The 26,697-nt window shown below is 39.7% G+C and overlaps 1 protein-coding gene across 2 annotated transcripts in view; it reads left to right on the forward strand.

Moving 5' to 3' along the window:
* LOC132861988 (cyclin-dependent kinase-like 5) overlaps window positions 1-26,697 on the forward strand; it is a 67,245-nt gene that overhangs the window by 22,369 nt on the left and 18,179 nt on the right. For both annotated transcript variants that reach the window (XM_060893778.1, XM_060893779.1), the window contains exons 4-7: window positions 20,384-20,429; window positions 21,905-22,041; window positions 23,204-23,324; window positions 24,562-24,621. In XM_060893778.1, coding sequence (XP_060749761.1) covers window positions 20,384-20,429; window positions 21,905-22,041; window positions 23,204-23,324; window positions 24,562-24,621 — 364 coding nt within the window. The remainder of the gene's footprint in view (window positions 1-20,383; window positions 20,430-21,904; window positions 22,042-23,203; window positions 23,325-24,561; window positions 24,622-26,697) is intronic.

Raw genomic sequence — 26,697 nt, forward strand, 5'->3', positions numbered from 1 at the left:
TCCTCGTTCATTACCTCTGCTCCTTAAATTGCCTTAAAAATAAAAGGAATCTGAAAAATGTTGGCTCAGTTTTTGGTGTCATTAAAGTAATGAAGGATTTGGAAGGATCTTTCAGCATTACATCAACAAGCAGACGTGTTAAAGCATCAAATTCGCAGCCTTGAATCCGAGGTCTTGGCGATGACTCAGCGTATTGTAAGCAGACAGGCAATATACAGCCTGGTGACTCTGCTTTTAGCCAAAACGGTTTTCGGTTCTAGAGTGAAAAATTGTAAAACAGAAGACCAGAAGACTTTTCTTCATGTCGCTGACCTGGTCAAGTTCTGTAATTAAAGCAGTAAAAACTGCGACCTTGAAGTTCACCCTATTTCAGAAGGAGCTCTGTTTAGTTATGTGGCAACAAAAAACGAAGATTTCTTGACTCTAATGTTTCTGCTTGTTCTGCTTGGTGAAGGAAATGCTTTTATGCGTGTCGAGAGGCTGCTGGTCAAACTGGGAATGATGAACAGATATCTCTAGATTATAGCACAGTATGTCTACAGGTGATAAAACTTTGCCAGGGTTTTGGTTGAAATTGGTACAAAGCAATAGGTTTGTGAGTAGGAAGTAAACCTCACACCCCCACATCAAGGTTTCATTTTCTGCCTCTGTGGACTGTGGTTTGAGTTGGAGAGTCTGTATGAAAGTGATTATCAACTGCGTCCTTGACTCGAGTGCGAGCGTTATAAACCCAGGACACTACGAACCCGGACTACGCAGCGGAATTCACTCCGGCTCTTGACTTGCTCGGGCTGTCAGCGCTAATCGAGTGGCGTATCATTGAACAGGACTTGGCAGCTCTCTGTGTGGGACACGGTCTGGTAGAGAGGTAACAGTTTCATACAAAGACTCCTGTGTGTCCTGCAGCAGAGGGATGACGGGATGTGGGATTCAGCTCAGTGCGTTTAGTCCTTCTTACCAGAGAGCCAGAGTTTATATAATATAAATACATTATCGGTCTCCCAGTTAGTTTTGAGTCCCTGTTTGAGGACCGATTCAAACCTGACAGTCTCGACACATTTAGTATAGAAGCTCTACGTTGCACTGGAAGATACTCCAACATACCACAAAAGAACTGTATTTTTATTTTATTTTATTTTTTTTATTTTAAGCCAATGGATACTCTTCAGTACTATCTTATAGTTAGCACTGGGGAAGCCCCGCCCACTTCGCCCACACTAGTTCACCAAAAACGTTTTCAAGAATCTGTGAAGTGGGCCTCAAGCGATAATTAACAACATTTAAACAAAAATCTGTGTAAATATGTCTGTTTTAGTGCTTGTTTTTTTTTTTTTAACACAATAATGACAAATTCCCCTTTTAGCACACTGAGCATTTCCTGGCTCCATGAGCATCTCTTTTGTTTGTTTTGCTTGTCTGTTTTACCCGCTGCTGTGTATTACGGCTGTATGTATTTGTTTTGTTTTTTTCTCCACCCCTGTGCCGTCGCTGATGTACTAACTTACTGTGTTCACCTGTTCTGTGTTAACTTATTCACAAGGTCTTTCGTCTCAACATGCATAGCCTGAGCCTTGTTTTTTTTTTTTAGTTTTTTTAGTTTTCTTCGTTTCCTGGTTTCTCCTCACACCTGTTCTTCGGTTTATGTATAAGGATTATCCTCGTTTGTTGCTGCTTCTTTTTTTATCGACCTGCGCTCTGGACTTTGATTAGGTTTCTTTGATTTGAAGCAATATTGCTGAACATATGCGCTCGCTACCGAGGGCCTTTGGAATTACACTAAAAAGAAATTGTTTATTGCTTGTTATTCACGGTTTTATTCACCAGACGGATGGCCTCATGAATAAATTATATTTTACGCTGCTTGTTGCTTCACTTAGGCAGGCGACGACTGCAAAGAGGAACACGAGACTTGTCTTTCTATCAGCCTGTTACTCATATAATGAGCTACGCTTCTGAAGGGTGCTCCAGTTATTTTTTAAAAATTCATATATAGCTGGAAGGCGCTTTCTGTTTGGAAACCAACAAAGTATCAACACAAGATACTTCTAATAAACGCTCTGTCAGAGGTCTGTGAAATTGATGGAGGCCTCTCTATAGAAATATTTCCACTGGTCTATTTTTTTTAATGTATTTTCTCTGCTCAGACTTCAATGCGTCATCTAAAATGGTGCTTAAATGTTCGTACTGACCCATGACTTCCACAATGAATGGATGTGGCCTGAGGGACTTTTCACAGAAATCAATCACCGTCTCCAGCAGAGATCCGTCGGCTCGATCCGTCAAATAAGAGGGCGAGCTTGTGTTCCCGGGCAGAAACTACGCTTGCATTCACTTTTCAATTTACAGCATATATCTATCCATAATTTTTCCAGATTGCATCAAAGATTTTTTTTTTTACTTTATTGGCTCTTGGTTTATCTCACCAATAATTGCACAGATTTCACAATAAGGTTTGATAATAATTTGGATATTTAGATTTGATAATAATTTTGGATACTTTAATAATTTGGATATTTAGAACAAAAAAGAACACACAACCAAGCACAACAGCACCTCCAGTGGTCATTACAAAAATGTACAGAATGTAATGGAATGTAAAGGAACGTCATGTGATCATACAGACTGACACGCCCACTAGATTAAAAAAACAAAAAACAATTGTCTTATGGTATTTGTATTTGGTCAGCAATTATCACACATTCCCACCCATGTGCCATCACTGATTTACTACCTTATTGTGTTCACCTGTTCCATGTTAGTCCATTAGTTCTTATCGTGCAACCCCAAGCCGAGTTTTCTTAGTCTTGCTGTGTTTTGAGTAGAAACTAGAAAAAAAAAAAACAGAACAGAGATAAGTGCTGTCCGGACGTCTTTACTATCCATAGCAATCTCTTCTTACCCACAATGCATCTGCCCTTCTGTCCCAAAGATGTCCTACACGAACAGCTGTGAGGTAAAAACGGGTCACATCGCGGAAAGACTGCTGATCCAGAATCAGCACTGGGGTGCAAAAGGCTAAATTCAGCAGCCTTAAGCAGGATCTCGAGCCGCAGCTGTTTGAACTGCAGCAGTGTTGCGCACCAAGCCGTGTTAATTATAGATCCGTGCCATGAAATGACAGGCTTTTTCACCAATATTAATGACACATATTTAGACCGTCTTTTTTACGTCGTGCTTCCCAGCAGTTCGAAAGAGCGTTTGAAAGAAAACGTCAATTGCCGCACTTTTAATTTTCAGTCTCGTGTAATTCGGGAAAACCAAAGCAAGCTGATTGATGATTACGCTCGTTAAACATGGCGCCATGTCACTCAGGGATTTATCTGTCAGTGTTTTTGCGCTTGCAAACAAATCAATTAAAATGGATCCTGCCTGTCTTGTTTGCCCAGCTCATTTCTTTGTACTGCAAATGACTTCACTTGCCTGTCTGGTTTAATGTTGGAGCTTAAGATAATATTTCTGTGTAACAACAGGCTCGAGCTGAGATTAGAAGACGAGGCTGTGATCTTTAAAGACCGATAGCTCAGTGAGTGCAGCGGCACACTTCAGGCTAACTCCCTGATAACATGTAGGATTTATTTCCAGCACCGAGAGGCGACGATACGTGGAGCTTTCGGCTCCATCTGCCCTTAACGGGGTACTTAATCCTTTGTTGTTTCAGAATCCAAGCTCAGAGCGAGGCAGTTACCCCGGCTGATTACAAGGAAAAAGACTTAACTATGTATCAAACGACAGCATGTAAAATATCCATAATTGCAGTGTGAAGCTGTAGTATTGTCTTCTAACAACAATAAAAGGTGTGACCTGTTTGATTTGATGGATTTACAGGAAAGAGTTACAGCGAAATTGTTTTAAAATATTCTCTTTGTACATTGTTTTCTCTTTTCCTGGTGTGACAAAAATACAAAGCGAACACAAAAGGTTTGATTGAGTGATTACAGCATTTGCATATAGAACAGCATTTTTTTTTTAATTTTTTTTTTTTTGTGAAATTTGACAAGAGAATCTCAGCAGCAAGTTAATAAAGAACTCGCAACAAAGAAAACAAACGTTATTTATTTATTTATTTATTTATTTTACTGAAGATAAATGATATTTAGATCAAGCTTCACAGGTCACATTCAGAGGTGTAATCGAGCTAAAGAACACAATAAAGTCCACAAACACATAAATATCAAGATGCTAATAAAAGGTATGACACATACTATGCATGAAAAAAAAACCCTGAGCTATAATTTCCTGCTCTTACTACTAACACCTAATAAAGTGCTTTTAAAAACAAGTAACAATTTTCAGACCAGGCTGTAATCGATGTGACATGAAATAAATCAACAGCTAGCGTTTTTTGTTTCGTGACCAACAGCATTTAAAGCGTGAACGTGTGGCTCCCCGAGAAAACCCTTCGCTCTGATCGGTTAGACGGAAATGACAGCAATCCTGGCGTCGCTATTCACTATTAATCAAAATAAAGCAGGACAAGAGAAGGAATCGTCCTACAATACAAATAAAGCACGTGAAATAGGTTTAGCCGGCTAGAAAAATGTCTCGTGCAGCTATGATTTGCAGAGTAAATATAAGCTAAATAAACTTTCACTCATTCTTATCCTTGACGATCACTGTCAGTCACTGATGATGAAAATAAGATGCAATGAAAACAAAAACGAACTTTGTTCTTAGTAGGGAAGAAAAAACTATGTAGCTAGTTACCATGTTTAGCTTCAAATAAACTCACATAAAGAATCAGCTGAGTAGCATTTAAGAGTTTTCCTTGAACATTCATTCATTCATTCATCTTCTACCGCTTATCCGAACTACCTCGGGTCACGGGGAGCCTGTGCCTATCCTCAGGCATCATTGGGCATCAAGGCAGGATACACCCTGGATGGAGTGCCAACCCATCGCAGGGCACACACACACTCTCATTCACTCACGCAATCACACACTACAGACAATTTTCCAGAGATACCAATCAACCTACCATGCATGTCTTTGGACCGGAAGGAGGAAACCGGAGTACCCGGAGGAAACCCCCGAGGCACGGGGAGAACATGCAAACTCCACACACACAAGGTGGAGGCGGGAATCGAACCCCCAACCCTGGAGGTGTGAGGCGAACGTGCTAACCACTAAGCCACCGTGCCCCCTTTTCCTTGAACAGATTTATCTAATTCGTTCTTCAGACATTTCACACTCATCCGTTTTCCAGGACATGTACGCCTGCTAGCATACTATTAACTATTTAACTCTATACTATCTACTGTTGTCTGCGGCTTTTTATTATTAATTTTTCATGTATAAAAATACATGAACACATTTTTTGTTGGTTTGCTGAGTTTATAACTCTGTATTATGATTATAGTGTCTGCCTATTTCTAATTAACCATATTATTTGATTTGTGTCAGTGCCGCATGCCACTCGAGTGCCGGTTTAACATAATCCGATTTTCTCCAAAAAAAAAAAAAAAAAAGACAAATTAGAGAGAAAGCAGAGGAACGAGCCAGCGGACCGAGCCACTAATCAGTCCATACGCCATTATACAGAAAGATGAAGACCCTGCTTTAAACGACAGGAGGTTTTTCTAATTAGCTTGTCAGCATTTAATCGCAGAAAGTGAAAGGGAAGTAGGAGTTTATTAGCGGTTTAAAACTGTGTAAGCGTTAGCGTTTAACTTCATGCTCATAAATAATTCAAATGCAGGGATTTAGGAATCGCTGGAAGGCCAAGATCTAGTTGTATGTTTGTCAAATGTACTGTAAATGCTACCAAATTGAAAGGTGAAGTGGAGTGTATTGCAACTTTTGTAAGGATATCTAGATCATCCTGGGTTTGTCACGAATTTAAACTTTATACAAAGAGCTATTTATAGTTGTTTCAGCTTGGTTACATTTTCCCCGGTGGATGAAGGGAGTGAGCCGAGAGCCGGTGGGTAACGATAACTAGACTGGTTAACAGCACACATTACTGTACCGCTCAATTCATCCTCTCACATCCCTGATAACGGCCCTCTGACGCAGCCACAACAATCAATACCAATGTGCCTTGTGCTCTTGCTCTGCTCAAGTCGAACCTTTTTTTTTTGTTTTTTTTTGCTTTTAGCGGTCATCTTGACTCCCATTATCTGAGTCACATTACAAAAACAACAACAGCAACAACAACAAAAAAAGGCCTGTCAGGATCGTCCAAGGACGTCCAACAAACAAGTGTGGGATCAGCCTCCTACGTCTCGTCTTTCATTCAGTCACAAAAACAGATTACTCATCGTTAGCAGGACTCAGTAACGGACGCAGAGGGACTCGGTGGTCGCTGCCCTTATTCGTAGATTTGAGCAGGTTTAATGATGCAGAGTGTGAACAAATCTGCATCTGCAGCCTGGTACATGTTGAACGTGAGATCGATGCAGTCTTGAAGCAGGAGAATGAAGAAAGGAAGGAAGGATTTATTTGTAAATGAGGTCACTAATATACTGTAATATAACTAATATAATACTATGAGATGTAAACTAATAAACTAAAATAATCTCACCCACCTTAAATATAAAATCAATAAATAACATAAAATCGAAGAAACCATAATGTCCATAATTATTTTGCAAATTTGTTTTTTAATTACTAAAAGAAAGTAACACACACTGTAAAGGTGTGTTATGTTATGTTAAGATAATTTTTTTCAAGATTTGGTTTCTAACAGTTGGGCGGTTCGAAAATGTAATTTTCTTTTTATTAAAAAAGATTCAAATATTTTTTAGAATAATAATAAAAAATAATACTTTTATAATAATTACTTTTAAAAAATAATTACTTTTAAAAAATAATAAAAAAAAATTACTATTTAATAGTCATTTTTTTATTTTTTATTTTTTACTCCTTCAGGCCACACATTAATTTTCTTTCAACTTTATTCTCAACTCTAATGTACAGCTCCAGGAGCAGAAGACAGTTTTCCGAACTGGAATAAAGTTCTTCCGAGGCATTGGGGTTCTTTCATTGGGGTCCAGAAACCTGAAAACAGAATTTGCTCGTGCTTTTCTTGTGTCTATTTTTATGACTTAACGTCTTCCACATGTCTCGCTCCACAGTGGTGTTAATATGAAGCTCATATGAAAGTAGACACTCAGGACTTTAAGAATTTGTAGAGTTTCATAATTATTTCTGTTTTCAAAGTATAAGTATTTCACTTCAAAACTAGGAGCCATATATATATACATAGTGTTATAGTGTTGAAGTGTTATACACCGGCCACTTTATTAGGTACACCTTACTAGTACCGGTGTGGTCTTCTGCTGCTGTAGCCCATCCGCCTCAAGGTTCGACGTGTTGTGCATTCAGAGATGCTCTTCTGCATACCTCGGTTGTAACGAGTGGTTATTTTAGTTACTGTTGCCTTTCTATCAGCTCAAACCAGTCTGGCCATTCTCCTCTGACCTCTAGCATCAACAAGGTATTTGCGCCCACAGAACTGCCGCTCACTGGATATTTTCTCTTTTTCGGACCATTCTCTGTAAACCCTAGAGATGGTTGTGCCTGAAAATCCCAGCAGATCAGCATTTTCTGAAATACTCAGACCAGCTCGTCTGGCACCAACAACCATGCCACGTTCAAAGTCACTTAAATCACCTTTCTTCCCCATTCTGACGCTCGGTTTGAACTGCAGCAGATCGTCTTTACCATGTCTACATGCTTGAATGCATTGAGTTGCTGCCATGTGATTGGCTGATTAGAAATTTGCGTTAATGAGCAGTTGGACAGGTGTACCTAATAAAGTGGCCGGTGAGTGTATATTCATAGAAAAGATTAAAAAAAAAAAAAAAAAACAGTTCATTTTTCCTCCACACAGATGTTTGTATCTTCAGAGTAAATGCTGATTTCAAACCCATTCCTGCTCTCTGAGATGCTCCAAGTGTTTGTTCATCTAAAAAGCAGCTCAGGTTTATCTTCAGTGTAAGATTATCAACAGAGGGACAAACACACGTCTCACACACACACTGAAAGAACAAGTACTGACTCATATTAGATCAGACTCACAGACACAACATCGTCTGAAACGTCTCGTAAATACGTTTTAATAAAATGTCAGTTTACTGTTAAATATCTTCAGGTTATTTATACTAGTAAAAATAGAAAAAATGCTCCTTCTCCTTTAAAACTATAAATAATTGATATTTGATAATTGCTAGACCAGCATACAGCTCCTCCTCCTCTTCCTCCTCCTCTTCCTCCTCCTCCATTTTGTGTTTTGTGTGTAATTTGTGGAGTAATTCAAGGGTCATTTGAGATGGTTAGTATAAGAGGGAAAAATACAAAAGAATTCTACATTAATAATAATAATAATAATAATAATAATAATAATAATAATAATAATGTAGCTTAAATACTGTATATTTTGCTCAATGTTTCAAAATAGCTGTCCTTGAGATATGCAACTTATTTGTATTCTTTTACTTTAACACTGTTTTCTTTTCACAGGCATTTTTTAGCCGTGTTGCACGAACAGAACTTCATAGCTATAAAAAAAAAAAAAAAACAGCTGACAGCGTGAGATATGCATGAGTGCACGAGGAAGGCGTTAAAATGAGGCTGGCTGTGACATTCAGGGAAATAGTTTAGTGTGTGTGTGTGTGTGTGTGTGTGTGGGTTTAGCGCACGTTCTCATTCCCCTCTCCTGTCTGTAAAACCTGTTTACCCCGTGACCAAAGCCGAGTCAGTTTATCTCCATTGATTCGGAGTATTTGGTAACAAACTGATTCACGGTGATGTTGGTTGAATTAGAATTTTTCCACAGAAAGGTGGAGATGAAATAATGTATTACGTCATGTGTGTTATACTGTACGTACTGCTTCATGCTGAATCTGTGTGTGTAACTGCAGGAATGAAACACTTAGGGGACGTGCTGTGGTAGAAAAATGATAAACGACAGGGTCACAGTTACTGTCTCGAAGCTGATCGTTCTCCCATAACAGCATCTCTTGATTTGATTCATTCATAAAAAACCTTTTTTTATTTGTGTCAAGAAAAACTTTTTATCACTGTATAGTTATATTTAATGTACACGAGGCAGGTCTGCTCTCCTTCTCTCTATCTGTTATATCTGTCTATCTGTCTGTATCTCTCTCTCTCTCTCTCTCTCTCTCTCTCTCTCTCTCTCTCTTTCTTTTTTCCTTCTGTCTATTCGTTTGTCTGTATATCTGTGTAAGTGTCTGTATATATGTGTCTGTCTGTCTGTCTGTCTTGCCGTCCATCTGTTTGTATCTGTCTCTCTGTCTGTCCTTTCATCTGTCTGTATATCTGTCCATCTCTCTCTCTCTCTCTCTCTCTCTCTCTCTCTCTCTGTTTATCCACCTGTCTGTATATTTGCATCTCTCTCTCTCTCTCTCTCTCTCTCTCTCTCTCACTCTCTCTCTCTCTCTCTCTCTCTCTCTCTCTGTTTATCCACTTGTCTGTATATTTGCATCCGTCTCTCTCTCTCTCTCTCTCTCTCTCTCTCTCTCTCTCTCTCTCTCTCTCTCTCTCTCTCTCTCTCTATCTCTTTCTTTCTTTCACCTCAGTCAGCAGCTACAAAGCCCTGTTTTTTTTAGGCCCTTATTGTGTTTAATGTTATTTTGTGTTTTGTTATATTTTAAGGTGACACCAGTTTGTTCACAAGATCGAAACTGACTCAATTTCAGTAAAAAAAAAAAAATTGCAGTAAAAAGAATAAATTGAGCCTGAAGCATATTAGAAGTGGATTTTAAGATGCTTTAATTTAAAAACACGGCATTGTGTTATCTTCAGTTCTATCGATTGACTTGTGCTTGTCAGTCGTTCCTTAAAACTGATTGTTTTCTTACTTTTGAATATTATAAAAGGTGCCAATAGTTTTGTCACATATGACTGTTCAAGCTTGTTTGCCTTGCTTATCCTGACACCTTGTCACTGCGTCGTCACGCCCAGCCGTGAAATCTAGCTACAGCTGCTGCACATAGTTTAAAGGGCGTGATTAACCTACTTAAAAATGACTAACTGTTTTAAAGTCCAGACACGTCCCTGTAAATCTTCAGCCTGGGTGAGTCGTGAAGGGCGAAAAAAAGGACGTCAAAAAGTGCTCGTTTTGGCCTGATTAGTCAGGATAAAAAAAAAACACATGGCATTTCAGTAACAAATGGTTGAGCCGACAATCTTCATCTTCATCTTCATCCTTATAGTGGTTTTAACACAGAAGGAAGACGCCTGAGGATCCTGTGAGGTTCTTCCATGTTGTAGATCACTCTGACAGCATCGTAACAGGATCTAGAGGTTGGAGCAAGGCATTGGGGATTTCTGATCATTCATTCATTCTCCAAGCACATTAGTGAGATCAGACTGTGATGTTGGGATGTTGTGAGGAGACTCCAGTTCCATCATTAAGGTGTTCGGTGGGGATGAGTCAGAGTCAGTTCTTCTACATCCACATGATGTCTTCATGGAGCTCAGGGAGTTTGTGCACTGCTGCATTGTCATGCTGGATCAGTGTTAGAGCCTCGTAGTTCCAGTGAATAGAAAAACAAAGATATTCTAGAAAATTCTGTGTAGTCTAATGTAGGGATGTACCGATCCGATATTTTGGATCGGTATCGATGCCGATCCAAGCATTTTGAGTGGATCGCGTATCGGTGGTGCGTGACCGATCCAAATCCGATACCCGTGGTGGTTGATTAATGAACAGCAAACATCATAGACTATTGCTTGAACTTATAAGAATAATACATGTATATATTAAATTGCATTAATGAAAATAAATATAATCAATTTTATAGGAAATATGTTGCACAACCGCCTGCGACAGACAATCAAGTTTAGCAGGCGCCCTTTCTTTTTACCTCAGCGCGTTAAACATGTCGCTCATTTGGAAGTATTTTACGCTTGATTCAGCAGAGAGTAGCACTGCAAATTGTAATGTCTGTAAAGCCAAAGTTTCAAGAGGTGGATGTAGTGTTTCGAATTACAATACGACAAATTTAATCAAGCATCTTCAGAAGCATCATGCAAACGAACACATGGAGTTCGCGCAAGTTAAGTGGAAAATGGATGATCCGTCAAAGCAGATGCCCCGTCCCCGCCTGCCCCCGGACCTGCCCCCGGACACCCCCCCGAGAGGGGGAGAACTGGGTGCAGGACAAAGGGGGACGGGGGAGAGGGCGCGGAGGTGAGTGGTGAAGTCGGGGCGAATCCTGAAACAGGTTTATGTCATCGGTGACGTCTATATACTTAGACATGGTTGTTCTGTTGGTTGTCGCAATGTTGCATTGCACTTTTTTTGACGAATGCAAGGTTTACTGTTTAATACATTTTGCAATGTGTTTCAAGAGTTCTAATTTAAGATTCACTTTAAAGTATTGCCTTTTCTTCAGAAAATAATTGAATTTAATAATTGCAGTATATATGGTTTAGATTGTTATACCACTAACTGTTAAAAGTACTGTTTGCTACTGCATTAATACTTTTTTAAGGTTTCTTGTGTTTTCATTTTTCACCCAGTAATGTGCATTATTGTATTTCTTTACCAGAAACAAATAAATCTTAATAACTAAGCGAGTTATATACATTCTTTAGTTTTAAAGGTAGAAAAGAACACAGGTATCGGATCGGTATCGGTATCGGCCGATACCGGCAAACTCTGGTATCGGATCGGAAGAGAAAAAGTGGTATCGGTACATCCCTAGTCTAATGTACTTTCCTGTGTATTGTTATAAAAGCTCAATCTAGTTTGGACTCTAATGTCTGACATGACACCATTTGCCTACAGGATCTTCTATGAATCAAACCAGTTTTATAAAGTCAAATTAAATAGTTTTGCTAACAAAACGTCCCTGGTATATGAAGTGTCTATGTGTTCCGAGGTGTTGGAAATAGCCACTCGCCCTATTTTTATGGGAGCAGGGAGGTTCTTTCTCCCTAATGATGAAAAAGTGGGACAGAAGTGAGTGAACGGGAGAGAAGAGAGAAGCTTTTGCATGGCGTGAGAAAAATAGGTCATTTTGAGTGGGACACTCCACAGTTAACAAGAAGAACTAAAAGCGTGATGTGCATTAGTGGAACAATGAGGCAGATCACAAGGCGACACAGAGGTAGGTGACGGAATAAAAGATAAGGAAAAAAAAAAACAAGAGTCTTGTCCTTTTAACCATCTCTTGTATTTTAGGAAATGGCTAGGACCCTCGGTCCAATACACTACCTGTGGGCCTGTCCTCTTTATTTGGCCCAGACAGGACATATTTCACCCAGTTTGCATTCCTCCCACAGGAAAGTGTGTGTGTGTGTGTGTGTGTGTGTGTCTTTTTGCAAGGTAACCGTGAAACAGTATCAGGAATCTCTGAGATACTTTTCACTCATGCCCTCATGTCTTGTCCTCAAGCGAGAGATCAGCAAGCAAGAGCAGAACGGTTCTGATCCGTTCACCCGTACTGCAGAGAATAACAAAGATTCTGAATAAATAAACGTTAAGGACCGTGACCCTAATAAAGAAACACAGCAGTATTTTCAGCCTGTGCCTCCAGCTCTCATGTCTTACAGTTATTAAATTCAGGTTTTCATGTGGCTTGAAATATCTAATTATAGCTCAAAGTCATACTTTGCGTAATCCAGTCCGAGAAACTACAACTACTGTACGAAGACGGAAACGTCGCGTGACGATGAGAGACGCCATGTGACCGGTTTAGCGGACAGAACTCGTACTGTATAAGCAAATGTTGTGAGGGAAAATTAAAACGTCTCAGGATGTACAGCGTTCCAAAACACAGTCACAGCAGCTACAGCGTCTAAAAAAAAACGTCTAGTTTTCGTGACCTTGTGTCCACTGTCACCTCCACTTCCTGTTTGAACATAGTTTATTTTCATGCTCTATACTAACTGTACTATACTGTCCTCTCAATCCCCTGTGGTCAATTTCCTTCCGACTGGGCCGAGAAATGGATCTTTAACACTGCTCATGGATTTTTTCATGCATGTCCGTATTTCACACCCAAGGTAGAGCGAGCGGTTATCTGAAACGAGATCGTAAATGACCCTGCCTGTGGTAAATCACTCCGTCTGATTCAGCGCTGTTGTCAGCGGATAGAGATAGAGATGTTATCAGATAGAGAAGTTAGACCAGGTTCCAGGTTACAGATCAGGTGTTTTCTATTTTCTGCAAGCCTGAGAAGGAATAATATATACAGATAATAAAACCACATTGATTTGGGTGTGATTTGGATTTTGATTGGCTGCTGAATGATTTTTAGAAAACACACAAATTGAAATCACGTGTCTCACGTCCTTCGTTAGATTTTTCTGAAAAAAAATAAAGCATTAATAAAGACTGGGTTTTAAGTTTTCTTACAAAAAAATCTTGCTTTTTTTATGTTACAGAGTAAATATTTGTAGAAATGTTCATTGCAGAACGTGTTTTCCAGTAAACAAATGGAATGACTGAACACAGGGAATTTACAGTCGGATCTGGAAGCAGGAAAAATGAATCTGAGAGACTTTAACAAGAGACAAATTGCGATGTCTATCTGCGATGACTGGGAGAATCAGAGCAGCTTCAAAACAGCAGGTCTTGTGTCGTGTTCCCATTACGCAGTGATTAGTGCTTACCAAAAGTGGTCCAATGAAGGACACCCGGTGAACCAGTGACAGGGTCATTGGATGGCCTGAACTCATTGAGCCGGTTAGCCAACTGATTAATCAGAAAAGCTACTGTAGCGCAAATTTCTGAAAAAGGTTTCAGGACACACAGAGCATCATGTTGTTGAATATGAAGCTGAGTAGCTCCAGACCAGTCAGAGTGCCCATGCTGACCCCTGTTCATCACCGAAAGCATAAATAGTTGCACACATCTTCAGCTTCTATACACTCCACTGAGTCCTGTACTTTCCTGTAGCATGTGAAAGATCAGAGGCTCGAGACTGCCATCCGTTTGGTATACAGGGTTCATACTGCTCCCTCTTAACACTGCTCCTTTTCAAGTGGCACTCACGACTGATCAAAATAGACCGACAGAGCCATCGTTCTTAAGAATGATGACACCCTGTTCAAGTGCGATTGAAAGGAATTATACGTCATTGGCCAGGGTTCTGCCGCTCTGGATAATCTCCTCCGGACAGGGATAGACAGAGGGAGTGAGAGAGGGAGGGAGAGAGAGAGAGAGAGAGGGAGAAAGAGAGAGAGAGAGAAAAGGGACAAACAAAGAGCGAAATTGTGAAAATGGATAAAAAGAGTGAGAGGGACACAAAGAGAGTGAGAAGGCGAGGCGTCATCTCTGGGTATTAATATCGAGCTGCAGTCTGAGTCCTTGCTCTAATCTACACACTAGACACATTGTCCATGTAGGAACTGTCTCTCTTTTGTTACAGGGATACTGACGTGTGTGTGTGTGTGTTAGTACAAGTGAAGCCTTCTTTATAGTGTTGGGAAAAAGCACTGATCTCTAGATGCCAACCCAGTGCCATGATCCTTTTCAGATTCCTTTTAAAGTTTCTTAGAACTGATCTAAGAATTTTCCGTTAGCCTTTGCCGGTTCCACTTCCGGCAACTGAGTCGATTCGGAGTCGAATCGTTTTTCTTACTGCAGTCAAACCTTTCTAGAGTTTGATTGGACTATTCTCAGATACCATCAGACCGGTCTCACCTCCTGAAGAACTGTGCCAAGGACAAAACACACCAAGGATTATTTTAAAAAGACTGCAAAACCATTTTCAAATGCAGAAACAAAATATACTGCACAATTTGTCTTTTTTTAAAATAAAGGTAGCATACAGGTGCATTTTGTTCCCCATGGTACCATGTGAACGTAGCCTCAACAGTGCACATTAGCGACAATCCTTTAAATAAAGCATCCAAGCATTTTCAAGTATCGGTTTATTGCAGTCAAGAATTTTGCAAAATCCTGCTGATTCAAAGGCTTTAAACCAAATATAATGATTTTCCATTTCCTGTTTAATTAACAGACATTAGCTCAGAACTGAGTTACGATGCTACGTTTGCAAATTCGGGTCTACAGTCGATTCTAGCTGGTTCGGCAACGGAGGCTTAAAGGGTTATGGCTTAAGCCCCCTGCCACTGTTGGCCCCTTGATTAAGGCCCTTAAACCCTCTCTGCTACAGGGATGCTGTTTCACAGCTGACCTTGTGCTCTGACCCCCAACTTCCTAACAAGCTGCAACATGCACAGCGTTCCTGGAATATGCTCCAGATATGCTGAAACTCTGACCAGATTGGTGAAGTGCTTAATTTCGCACAATATTTTATTGTTTTTCAGAACATTCCAGACTTGCCACTCCTTAAATCTGCTAAGAAAATCTCCAGGAAAAAAAAAAACCTAAGCAGATCATGTTCATGAGCAATCACAAGCAGATGCAGGATTTGACAGATCAATTCATCTACTGCTCATCCATGCTGGAGACGAGCAGGTCACCAGGGAGCCGTCACTCACGCCACAAAAGAGTATCAGAGGCACAAGTGTGAGATCCGACATCGCCGTAGTCGCAAATAGCCTGCCTCTTTGATAATTGTCAGATCTCATACCCAAAAAAAAAGACAAATGCCAAGCAGCTGAGGAGAGAAAGTTGGTCTTAATGATGTGAAAAAGACTTGACGTTGTCAAACTGCCTGAAACCAGTTTTGACTCCTGAACTTGCTTTTCTATTGAGATTCTTTAATGAGGTCCAGCAAATGCACCAAAGAAATCTGTTATGATTGACAGGGTCAGAATGAGGACCTGCTAGCACGCTGATCTTAAAGACAACCGGGATCAGAGTTCTTGGAGCAAAAGTCTTTTTGTGTTAATGGATTCCTAGAATCTCTCAACCACAGATGTGTCTCACGGCTGATAAATACGGCTCGGCGGATGCTTTCTGCCTTCTCAGAGGCACTCGGTTAATCACCAATAGCTGCTTTTGAACCCCAAACTGGATTCTTCAAAATGTTTAATACCCCAAAAAAGAGCATATATAGCTCCCAGTTCAAACTATAACAGTTTAGCTGCAACATTTAATCGACTTATTGGACAAATCAGTATAAAAAAATGAAGAAGAAGAAGAAGGCTTTATTATTGCCAAACATTACATTACAGCACAGTGGGACTGTGTTGGCTTTCAGTGTTTAAAGTGTCACGAGTTGTGTTTAGCTGCTTCTGAGCAGGGTTATGAGAGAGGGGCAGGGTTTTAATACTGGTAAATAATTCACACCTCTCCACAATAATGCAGGAAAAAACTCAAGCTATATTGATAGTAAAACACTGCTTAAATCTGCCAAAATCTGATAATTAGACTTTTCTAAACAATATAAACAACTCCATTTATTACCTACAAAGACGAAGCTCCACGATGTTATAAATCATGCACATTTTCATCGTTATATAACACAGAAGAGTCATATCATAACCTCTGCTAAAAAGGTCAGCTGCAATTCATTGTATCCTGGATAACCATGAGAAATGGTCAACCAACCCAATCAAGCACCCAACAATCAAACAGCTTTTTGTTTCATTTCATCGTTCAGTTCATGACGCGCTCCAGATTATTATCAAATCCTAATCTGTGAAGACTTGCATCATTGGTGGTGACAAAGTAAAGGCTTCTTTTGATCTCTTTTCATCTGACCTTGAAATGAAAATAGTGTGGGATAGAAAGATTCTAAAATGGGAATAAACGTTAAGGTTAAAAATAAAAATGAGATATCATAAGATTAGGGGGCACGGTGGCTTAGTGGTTAGCACGTTCGCCTCACACCTCCAGGGTTGGGGGTTCGATTCCCGCCTCCACCTTGTGTGTGTGTGGAGTTTGCATGTTCTCCCCGTGCCTCGGGGGTTTCCTCCAGGTACTCCGGTTTCCTCCCCCCGGTCCAAAGACATGTATGGTAGGTTGATTGGCATCTCTGGAAAATTATCCGTAGTGTGTGAGTGCGTGAGTGAATGAGAGTGTGTGTGTGTGCCCTGCGATGGGTTGGCACTCCGTCCAGGGTGTATCCTGCCTTGATGCCCGATGACGCCTGAGATAGGCACAGGCTCCCCGTGACCCGAGGTAGTTCGGATAAGCGGTAGAAGATGAATGAATGTAGGGAAATATGGTGGAAAATTGCAACAGCTAAACAAATAAGCAGATAAAATTTTGAAAAAGTAGTTTCTGAATACAGCGATTGGATTCGCATATGGTAGAGTGATGTGGTATGAACGGAATGAATATGACGAATATAGAATGCTAGATGTTGTTAAAGTGTTGAAATTTGCATGTAGTGCACTTGTGTAAAATCAGCCATGTTGGGTTGTTTTTCGTGTTCCTCTGTAGAGAGACGTTAGCCTCGGGTCCCAAATTAGAACACAGCTTGGGGCTTAGCATGACTGGTGATGCAGCATATCCATACAACTGCACACAGAAAAACACACACACACACACACACACACACACACACACACACAATGAAGCTGAAGTGTTAATGCCTGGCTTTTACACACTGGGTGTGAAGACGTGCTGAGTGGTTGAGTTGAAATCCTAAACAAAAGAAACAAATGTTAATGTCAGAGAGTGTCTGGGAATCGTGTGTAGGAATATCGGTGATGTTTGACTTCCTGGGAAAGCCCTTTAGTTCCACTACTGTATACTGTAAATACAATTGTTTAAAGCCTTTTGTACACGTCATGTCAACCACATGTAAAGACATTTTTACATTTCATTCTCATATTCTTTTGGTTGTCTGTATTATCACACAGCTTGTGGTTGTTTTTACTTTTCAGCACGTTTGGGACCAACAATGCTCGTGTTGTAATGCCCCGCTTCACATCCCTTGCAACCATCCCCGCTTTTGCATCTTAGCCCTCATGTCTTTTTTTTTTTTTATCTCCTAGGAGGCCGAAAGTAGAACAGAGGTGTTTGGAAGGAGACAGAGCTACAGTAGTATGTGTGAAATAGGACAGTACGGGCAAAGAGACAGGAAGAGATTGATGGGTGGTTCTGTTAGCAATGTTTTATCACCTGCTGCTCGCCGAACATGACAGGAACGATATGCAGCTGTCTTATATTTCTATTTTATTCCATTTTTTTAATCGCACATTTAATCGCACACCTCCTGCTGTGTGTGTGTTACTGTTGTGTGTTTTATGTAGCTTACTTTACCTTAACCATTACCTACACATGATACAATCTGCTCTATAGTTTATAGCGATTATTGTTGTATGTTTGTATAAATTGTCTTTTAGGGGCTTTTTAGACCTGGTCACTTCATGCGTTTTCTGTGATCCGATAGCTATCCGATGGTAAAAAGACCAGGTCCAAATGCCCTTCGAAACGTTTTCGAGACGGATATGAATCCGTTCGTTCAAACCACTTCAGGAGGTGGTCTGGGACGCGTTTCAGATGAAACTGGACAGGTGTAAATGAATGTGGTTGTTCAAGCCACATACGTCAGCGCTATACTCCTCCCAAACGGAAGTACGTCACTCGCAGGTGATCTTTCACCCAGGTGTCTCGTTGGGCCTTAAAATGCGCTGCTGCCGCCAGCGAAGATGCAGCAAACAGTAAATGCTGTTTTTGTAGCATAACCGTCATAACGAGTTTTTCGTCTTCTTTTTGATTGCGTTCTGATTTGCATTTTGGGCGGGAGTAGAAAGATCGGATCGATATCCGATTCGGCAAGACGCATTTATGTGGCCTAATGTAAGTGGAACAGATTGAACAAATCAGATAGCTGTCGGATCAGAGAAAACACATGAAGTGACCGGGTGTAAAAAGGCCCTTAGCCTAATAGGAAAAAGGTGAAATTGAAACATTTTTCATATTTGTGCAAAAAACACTTTTAAATAAAAACAAATCATGGCGAATTATCAAAAGAAAGGTGTAGAAGACAGTGGTGAGAACAGCTCCGCTGTATGGGTTAGAGACTGTAGCAGTGAGGAAAAGGTGGAGGTAGTAGAGATGAGGATGTTGAGGTTCTCTTTAGGAGTGACGAGGATGGACAGGATTAACAACAAGCGCATCAGAGGGACAGCTCAGGTTGGTTTTGGGGACAAGGTCAGAGAGACTAGATTGAGATGGTTTGGACATTTACAGAGGAGGGAGATGGTTATATTGGTAGAACGATGTTGGAGATGGAGCTGCAGGTAAGAGGACAAGAGGAAGGGCAAAGAGGAGATATATGGATGTGTTAAAATAGGACATGAAGGTAACTGGTCTGAGAGTAGAAGATGCAGAGGATAGAGTTAGGTGGAAACAGATGATTCGCTGTTGAGAAAAATCTCCATTCAGTTGTCCCTCGTTGTTAACCCTTTTTTTACAGTACATGAACATAAAAGTCCATTTCCACCACACAGTGATAGTCGGCTTATGGGACATTTTCAATCAGTGTAAAAAAATACAAGTTTATTGCCAAAAGTCTGATCCAAAATGATTCAGGACTCTTTTGGCTTTCAGTGTAAGACAGTGTTTTTGAGCTTCTTATGAACAAACTCTTGGAGCATCTGAGAGAGCAGAAACGGGTTTGATATCATTTGCTTTGAAGACACTTTAAAAACTACAAATTCTTAAATACTAATAGCCAGAATCTCTCCATCTGATGGGTTTTCCTGGACCGCCACACATTTATACGCACATACTCCATTGTTATCTAACTAAGCAGTGGCTGAAATTTTATTACTGTGCTGTTTGTGGTGGTGTTGTGTTTCAGATTATGAAAAGATTTTCATTTTAGTGCAGCTCTGCTTGCCTGGTGAAAATGCAGTGTAACCCCAGCAAGAAGCTGATTTGTGTGTTTTAATGACTGCGTGTTTTTTTTTTGTTTTGTTTTGTTGTTTTTTTGTTTTTGGCTCATGTTTTATAAGCCTGAGTAGATGGATTAAATTCACAGAAAAATTATTTATTTCTGTATTTTTATACAGAAAAGCATTAATCCATAAAGGTGCAAAGATATAATAATAAAATATAATTTAATAAAATATAATGTAGTAAAACTGAAAAATAAGAAGAAGAAGAAGAAAAACACCACTTACAGCCCTCAGATGTTCTCATCTTTCTCTTTTTATTCAGAGCAGTTTGGGTCACAGAGCCTGAACACTTCAACACTTCATCCTCCACAGAACACTGCTGTTTACGTCTACGCTATGTTTATTACGTCTCGTTTGTGCTACCTAGACATAAATAACCTCCAGCAGTCAAAATATAGTTTACTTGTTTATTTTATTTATTTTATTATTGTTGATTTAATTGTTTTAAATGTTTTCTTGCCTCTGTGTTCTGAGAAGAGCCTTTTGTTTAGTGGGCCGCAGCACCGAAGCTCACGGGCTAATGAAGTGCAATAACGGGTGTGTTTTTCATTACGGCCCGCTGCTGGGGAATGTGATTGTGTGGCATAACGACCCTCCGAGCGGCAGCTTCATCCCTAATCACCAACGTTTCCTTTTATTACAGGAGACTAATGAAATCGTGGCTATTAAGAAGTTCAAGGACAGCGAAGGTAAGACTGATAAAGTGACACGAACAGAGAACAAAATCAAACGAGAATCTCGATAATTATTTAAATATATATGTGCCTTATATTAAATTTACAGAGGTGTCCTCAGAATCTGTTTCGTTTCTTGAACCCTGAAGGAACTTTTAAGTAATTACAAAGTTCTCTCAGCGCCTCACAGAGCTTCCAGATCGATGATCAGACTACTGTAAATCTTTAGCTCTTCTTTGACAGTTCAAGATTATCACCAATGCTGTGTCTCATCTCGCAAAATAATTGCTGCCTACTATTTTTTGACACGCTCCAGCTTAATCGTTTAGCATTTTTAGCACTTAACGTATGATTCAAATGCAAGAAAAACAAGATCACCCAAGATGAGATAACAGAACAGGGCATTTTATTTTTGCTGCTTCATCTCTTTTACGTATTTTTTCTACTTTACAGCACTACAAAGTATTTATTCATTCGTAATATTTTTCAACAGTGTGCGATGCCTAATGAAACATAGGTTTCTAAGTTAGCTGTTTAAGGCATGCGCGTTCGTACCAGTTTAGAAGTATTACACACTAAATGTTGCATAGACTAGTCGACTAATACGCTCATTATCCGCCGCTGTGGGGATTTATGGTGAGGCAGATGGTAAAGAAAAGCAGATGGACATGAGCTTCCGTGCTGCTTTCAGTTCCAGAGCCGTGCCCACATGCTGGCGCTTTTTAAGAATTGATATGTTCTTTAATAGTGTCACATTTCTTCCACTGATGTATCTGTTCTCATTATTAACATCGTAGCCCATAAAAAACACTGAAGTCATCTAGATATTATGTTTAGAGCCTGTGTTATGGCAGTTCACTGAATTATGGTGTTCATTACTGTTATTTATTAGCACTAATAAATCAGAATGAAAATAACAGTGTTTTAAATCAGTTACGGCTTGAACTTTGATTACGAATCACCTAATTTTTTTAATTGATGGTCTAGTAATAAAAATTAGGACTTGTTTTCCAGGCCTAGGATGAACTGTTATGTAAGAAATAACAAAGATGTCACAGCCAAAAAAATATATAATATGATGGTAATATAATATAATAATATACATTGATTTGTATACTTCTATTTCTACTATAATCTTTTTTTTTCGTTTAATTTTATTTGCTGTTTAATATTTTTTAAGCTGTTCATTGCTTTTTTTTGTCTAAAATAGCCATCTAGCTCAAGAACAAACAGGGCACAAGGGAACGTAAAAAGACCAAACACATGAAAACTGTCCGAATAACATTTTTGCTGAACTACAGATGTAGACGTCTGTAGATTATAGACAGAACCCCACCCTGAGACTCCTCTGTTGTTTAATAGGCTCAGGTGGGTGTGTATCTATGTAGGACAGGAACAAAAAATAACCAGTAGCACTTCTGGGAACCTTGTGCACTCCCTTTATCTTTTTGGTATTATTATTATTAAAGCCTGATGTTCTCCTCACGCAGAGAACGAGGATGTGAAGGAGACGACGCTGCGGGAGCTGAAGATGCTCCGCACACTCAAGCAGGAAAACATTGTGGAGCTGAAGGAGGCTTTCCGGCGCCGAGGGAAGCTCTACCTGGTGTTTGAGTATGTGGAGAAGGTACACACAGGGACGCCGCTCTGTGGGATGCTTCAGTTCAGCTCAAACTCTGTGAATTTCATTTTAGATACATGCTAATAGAGAAGGGGGGACACAATAACGGAAAGATGAATATTTAATTTAAAATCTTGTGTTGGATCCTACTCAATAATTTCCTCAAGAAAGAGATCCATTTGTTGCAGATAACAAATAAAGTCTACACACACAATATACCATGTAACATAACACACTTTTCATTATATGACATCCTCAGATAGATAGATAGATAGATAGATAGATAGATAGATAGATAGATAGATAGATAGATAGATAGATAGATAGATAGATAGATAGATAGATAGATAGATAGATAGATAGATAGATAGATAGATAGATAGATAGAAGGTAATTCCTACTTCAGTTCTTTTTCTAATAGCACAGATATTTTTTCCCTTATATTGGTCCTCTATTTTCCTGGTATTATTATGCAAGTCCTCACTTTTCCTTATGTTCTTATATACAGTAGGTCCTCACTTTGCGTTAACTCTTAGATAAGTCCTCACTTTTCTTGATATTCTTACCTAAGTCCTCACTTTTCCTGATATTCTTACTTAAGTCCTCACTTTTCCTGATATTCTTACTTAAGTCCTCACTTTTCCTGATATTCTTACCTAAGTCCTCACTTTTCCTGATATTCTTACCTAAGTCCTCACATGCCTTACAACACTTTTTACATGCTTATTTAGGTCTGAACTTTATGTTACTTACTTATGTCCTGTCCTCACTTGTCCTTATGTTCTCACATAAGTACTCACTTTTCATTATACCCTTATTTACTGTAGGTCTTTACTTTGCCTTACGTCCTTACTATGTTGCTCAATTTTTTATGTTCTCACATACGCCTTCACTTTTCCTTGGACCCTTCTGAGAGTCCTTTTTACTCAGTGAAGAGAACACATATATACATACCAACATTAGTGTAGCAAAAATGGAAAATACAGAATAAGTGCAATTAGAATAGACGGGAAAGGTCTAAACATAAATAAAAAGACTAACATTCTTTAGCCGAGACAAGTTTAGGGTTGTTTATTGACTGTTTCTGTTTAAGCAAATATATATATGGCCGCATGTTCTGCTTGGCTATATATTTGGATGTTTTATTTTGTTGTGTTTGCTGGTGTAGAACATGCTGGAATTGCTGGAAGAGCTGCCTAACGGAGTTCCGCCTGACAAAGTGAGGAACTACATCTACCAGCTAACCAAAGCCATCCACTGGTGCCATAAGAACGACATAGTGCACAGGGGTAAGAGATTTGCCAGTTTGCAGTAGTAGAATGAGAGTGTGGATTGTTTGAACTCCTTTAGAGCTCACTGCTACTCGTACACAATGAAAACACCATCAGACAGAGACCAGGAGCTCTTGAGGAGGAGTGAAAGGTTTCTAATGAGCTCTGAGAAGTTATGCATTTATTGTTAGCTTTGAATGTGTGTCAGACATGCAGCATCCTTTGGCTAAACGTACGACTCTGAATGCCTAAACTATCGAGATGACCGATGATACAGTAGATGACCTAGTAAAGTAAAAACAGTACTGGCAGAGAGCTGGTCTTTAACTAGGCTGTTGTGGAGGAGCTAAATGTGAAAGGTACTGTCCCACTTGCAGGCAGTCTGTTTTTGCTCTTGAGCTCTTGAATGCAGTTTTATTTATGCACTGTAAGCAGATACAGGGAAATATTGCAGAAAGAATTAACACGACACAAAATCAAAGAACGTCTACATAGAAACAGCAATGATACAGTACACTCCTTAATAAATTCCAATTGGTTTAAATCGGGGGGGGCACAGTGGCTTAGTGGTTAGCACGTTCACCTCACACCTCCAGGGTTGGGGGTTCGATTCCCACCTCCACCTTGTGTGTGTGGAGTTTGCATGTTCTCCCCGTGCCTCGGGGGTTTCCTCCGGGTACTCCGGTTTCCTCCCCGGTCCAAAGACATGCATGGTAGGTTGATTGGCATCTCTGGAAAATTGTCCGTAGTGTGTGATTGCGTGAGTGAATGAGAGAGTGTGTGTGCCCTGTGATGGGTTGGCACTCCGTCCAGGGTGTATTCTGCCTTGATGCCTGATGACGCCTGAGATAGGCACAGGCTCCCCGTGACCCGAGGTAGTTCGGATAAGCGGTAGAAAATGAGTGAGTGAGTGAATGAGAGTGGTTTAAATCAGTTTTATGTATAATGTAAAAACAGGCATACAGGAATACACTGTCCAACATGTGAAATAAATGGAGTTGCTTAATTTAGCTGAACAGCCAAAACGTGTTTAATAACCACCAATCGTTCTTTACGTCTGCATCGTCTGATCAACAATAGATTAAAAATGTAACTTAATACGATAAATGGTAACTGGTCTTGTATATATTTGTAGTCATGTCAAATACATCTGAAATGTGTCACAAGTGAGACTGAACAGTGGGTTTCAACATTTTCCTTGAGTGACCTGATTTATTTTTCTTTTCCTCTTTCTTTTCATCTCTCTCTCTTACAGACATTAAGCCAGAGAACCTCCTAATCAGCTCAGATGATGTGCTCAAGCTGTGTGATTTTGGTGAGTTTGGCTCTCAGAAACACCATCCACTGAAGATGTTCTTTGTCTGATTCTCATCAGCAGTGTTAATGGTGCAGGTGTAGAATTGCAGAGCACCAGGAAACTATCTTACCAGAGAAGGTGGTAGTAAGAATGTAGACTAAAGCTCTACCTCTGTTAGAAGGCTTTTACATATATTTGTGAGAACAAATCTTAGCCATACGCTAGTCTGATTGTGTCACAAGGGAGGTGATGAAGGGGCAACTTTACACCTTTGAATAATTCATGAATGCTTTTTACAAAAAAGGGGTTTCACACTGATGGAATTTGGCAGCTATTTATAGAACTTCTGAATCTGTGCTGCTGGTTAGTGATGAAACCAAAAGCGTTTGCAGTATTGTTGGGAGATCGTAAGTAGGGATGTACCGATCCGATATTTTGGATCGGTATCGGCGCCGATCCAAGCATTTTGAGTGGATCGGGTATCGGTGGTGCGTGACCGATCCAAATCCGATACCCGTGGTCATTACCATTATAAGTGGGTGGGACAGGACCCACCCACTTTTTAAGACCGATAATATTGGACCCACACACTTTTACCGTCTCTATTCAGCGCATGTCTTTTTTTATTACTATTATTTTTATTATTTATCGCCGCCAGTCGAATCCATTCTGCTTGAGGAATGCCCTAATAAATTAAACTCCATTCTGCCTTTTACCTACAGCATTGAACACGCTCCTGCTTCCTGAAATCCATGGGCATCTGAACCATTATATGTGTGTGGGACAGGACACGCCCACTTTTTATTTGCTTCCGACGCCCATGTCCGTGGTGGTTGATTAATGAACAGCAAACACCATAGATTATTGCTTAAACTTATAAGAAAAATACACTTATATATTAAATTACATTAATGAATATAAATATAATAAATTTTATAGGAAATATGTTGCACAACCGCCTGCGACAGACAGGCAGGTTTAGCAGGCGCCCTTTCCATTTACCTCAGCACGATAAACATGTCGCTCATTTGGGTGCAAGGTTTACTGTTTAATACATTTTGCACTGTGTTTCAAGAGTTTCTAATTTAAGATTCACTTTAAAGTATTGCCTTTTCTTCAGAAAATAATTGAATTTAATAATTGCAGTATATATGGTTTAGATTGTTATACCACTAACTGTTAAATGTACTGTTTACTACTGCATTAATACTTTTTTTAAGGTTTCTTGAAAACCATTTTTCACCCAGTAATGTGCATTATTGTATTTCTTTGCCAAAAACAAATAAATCTTAATAACTAAGCGAGTTATATACATTCTTTAGTTTTAAAGGTAGAAAAGAACACAGATATCGGATCGGTATCGGTATCGGCCGATACCGGCAAACTCTGGTATCGGAATCGGATCGGAAGAGAAATGTCACCGCCATGAGTGGATGGGAATTAAAGAGAGAAACATTGGTTGTTCTTTCTGGAAGGGATGGATTATATTACGGTCTCTCCTGTCAATCACAGCGACACTAAACACTTATAGTCATATGTGAGCTCATGCTAATGTTAGAGGGATTGACTCAATGCTAATAGAACAAATGCATACGTTTTGCATAGATGCAATTTTGAAAAAAAAAAAGGTGGAAAGGAGGTCGAAAGGAATGTAGTGTATCTTCAGCTTTAGAGAGCACATCTGGGATAAAGCTTTAGTATTAGCGGTCAGAGATCGTTGGCTTCCGTTTTATTTTCTATTAATACTAAATTGTGCAGACTGGAACATCCAGTTTTTCTCACGAACCCTTTTGTACATCAGTGAGTGAACAAGTCAGCGATAAATTACAGCGTTTTAGATTGAGGAGGAACAAATGTTCAGTTGGGAAATTATTTTTCTAGGAATCTTCTAAGAATTCAGCATCAGGGCTAATTTCACGCCTGTCTTATTAACACTCTGTGCTCCTGTCACCAGTGTGTGTGTGTGTGTGTGTGTGTGGGTGTGTGTGTGTGTGTGTGTGTATGTGCGGATGGGTTTGGGCAAGATACAGCAGGCACTCTGTCTCACACGCCATATTGAGGGCAGGACGCTAGTCATGGTCTGTTTAAGCTCCA

Source organism: Tachysurus vachellii, chromosome 19 (genome assembly GCF_030014155.1).
Source record: "Tachysurus vachellii isolate PV-2020 chromosome 19, HZAU_Pvac_v1, whole genome shotgun sequence".
Lineage (NCBI taxonomy): Eukaryota > Metazoa > Chordata > Actinopteri > Siluriformes > Bagridae > Tachysurus > Tachysurus vachellii.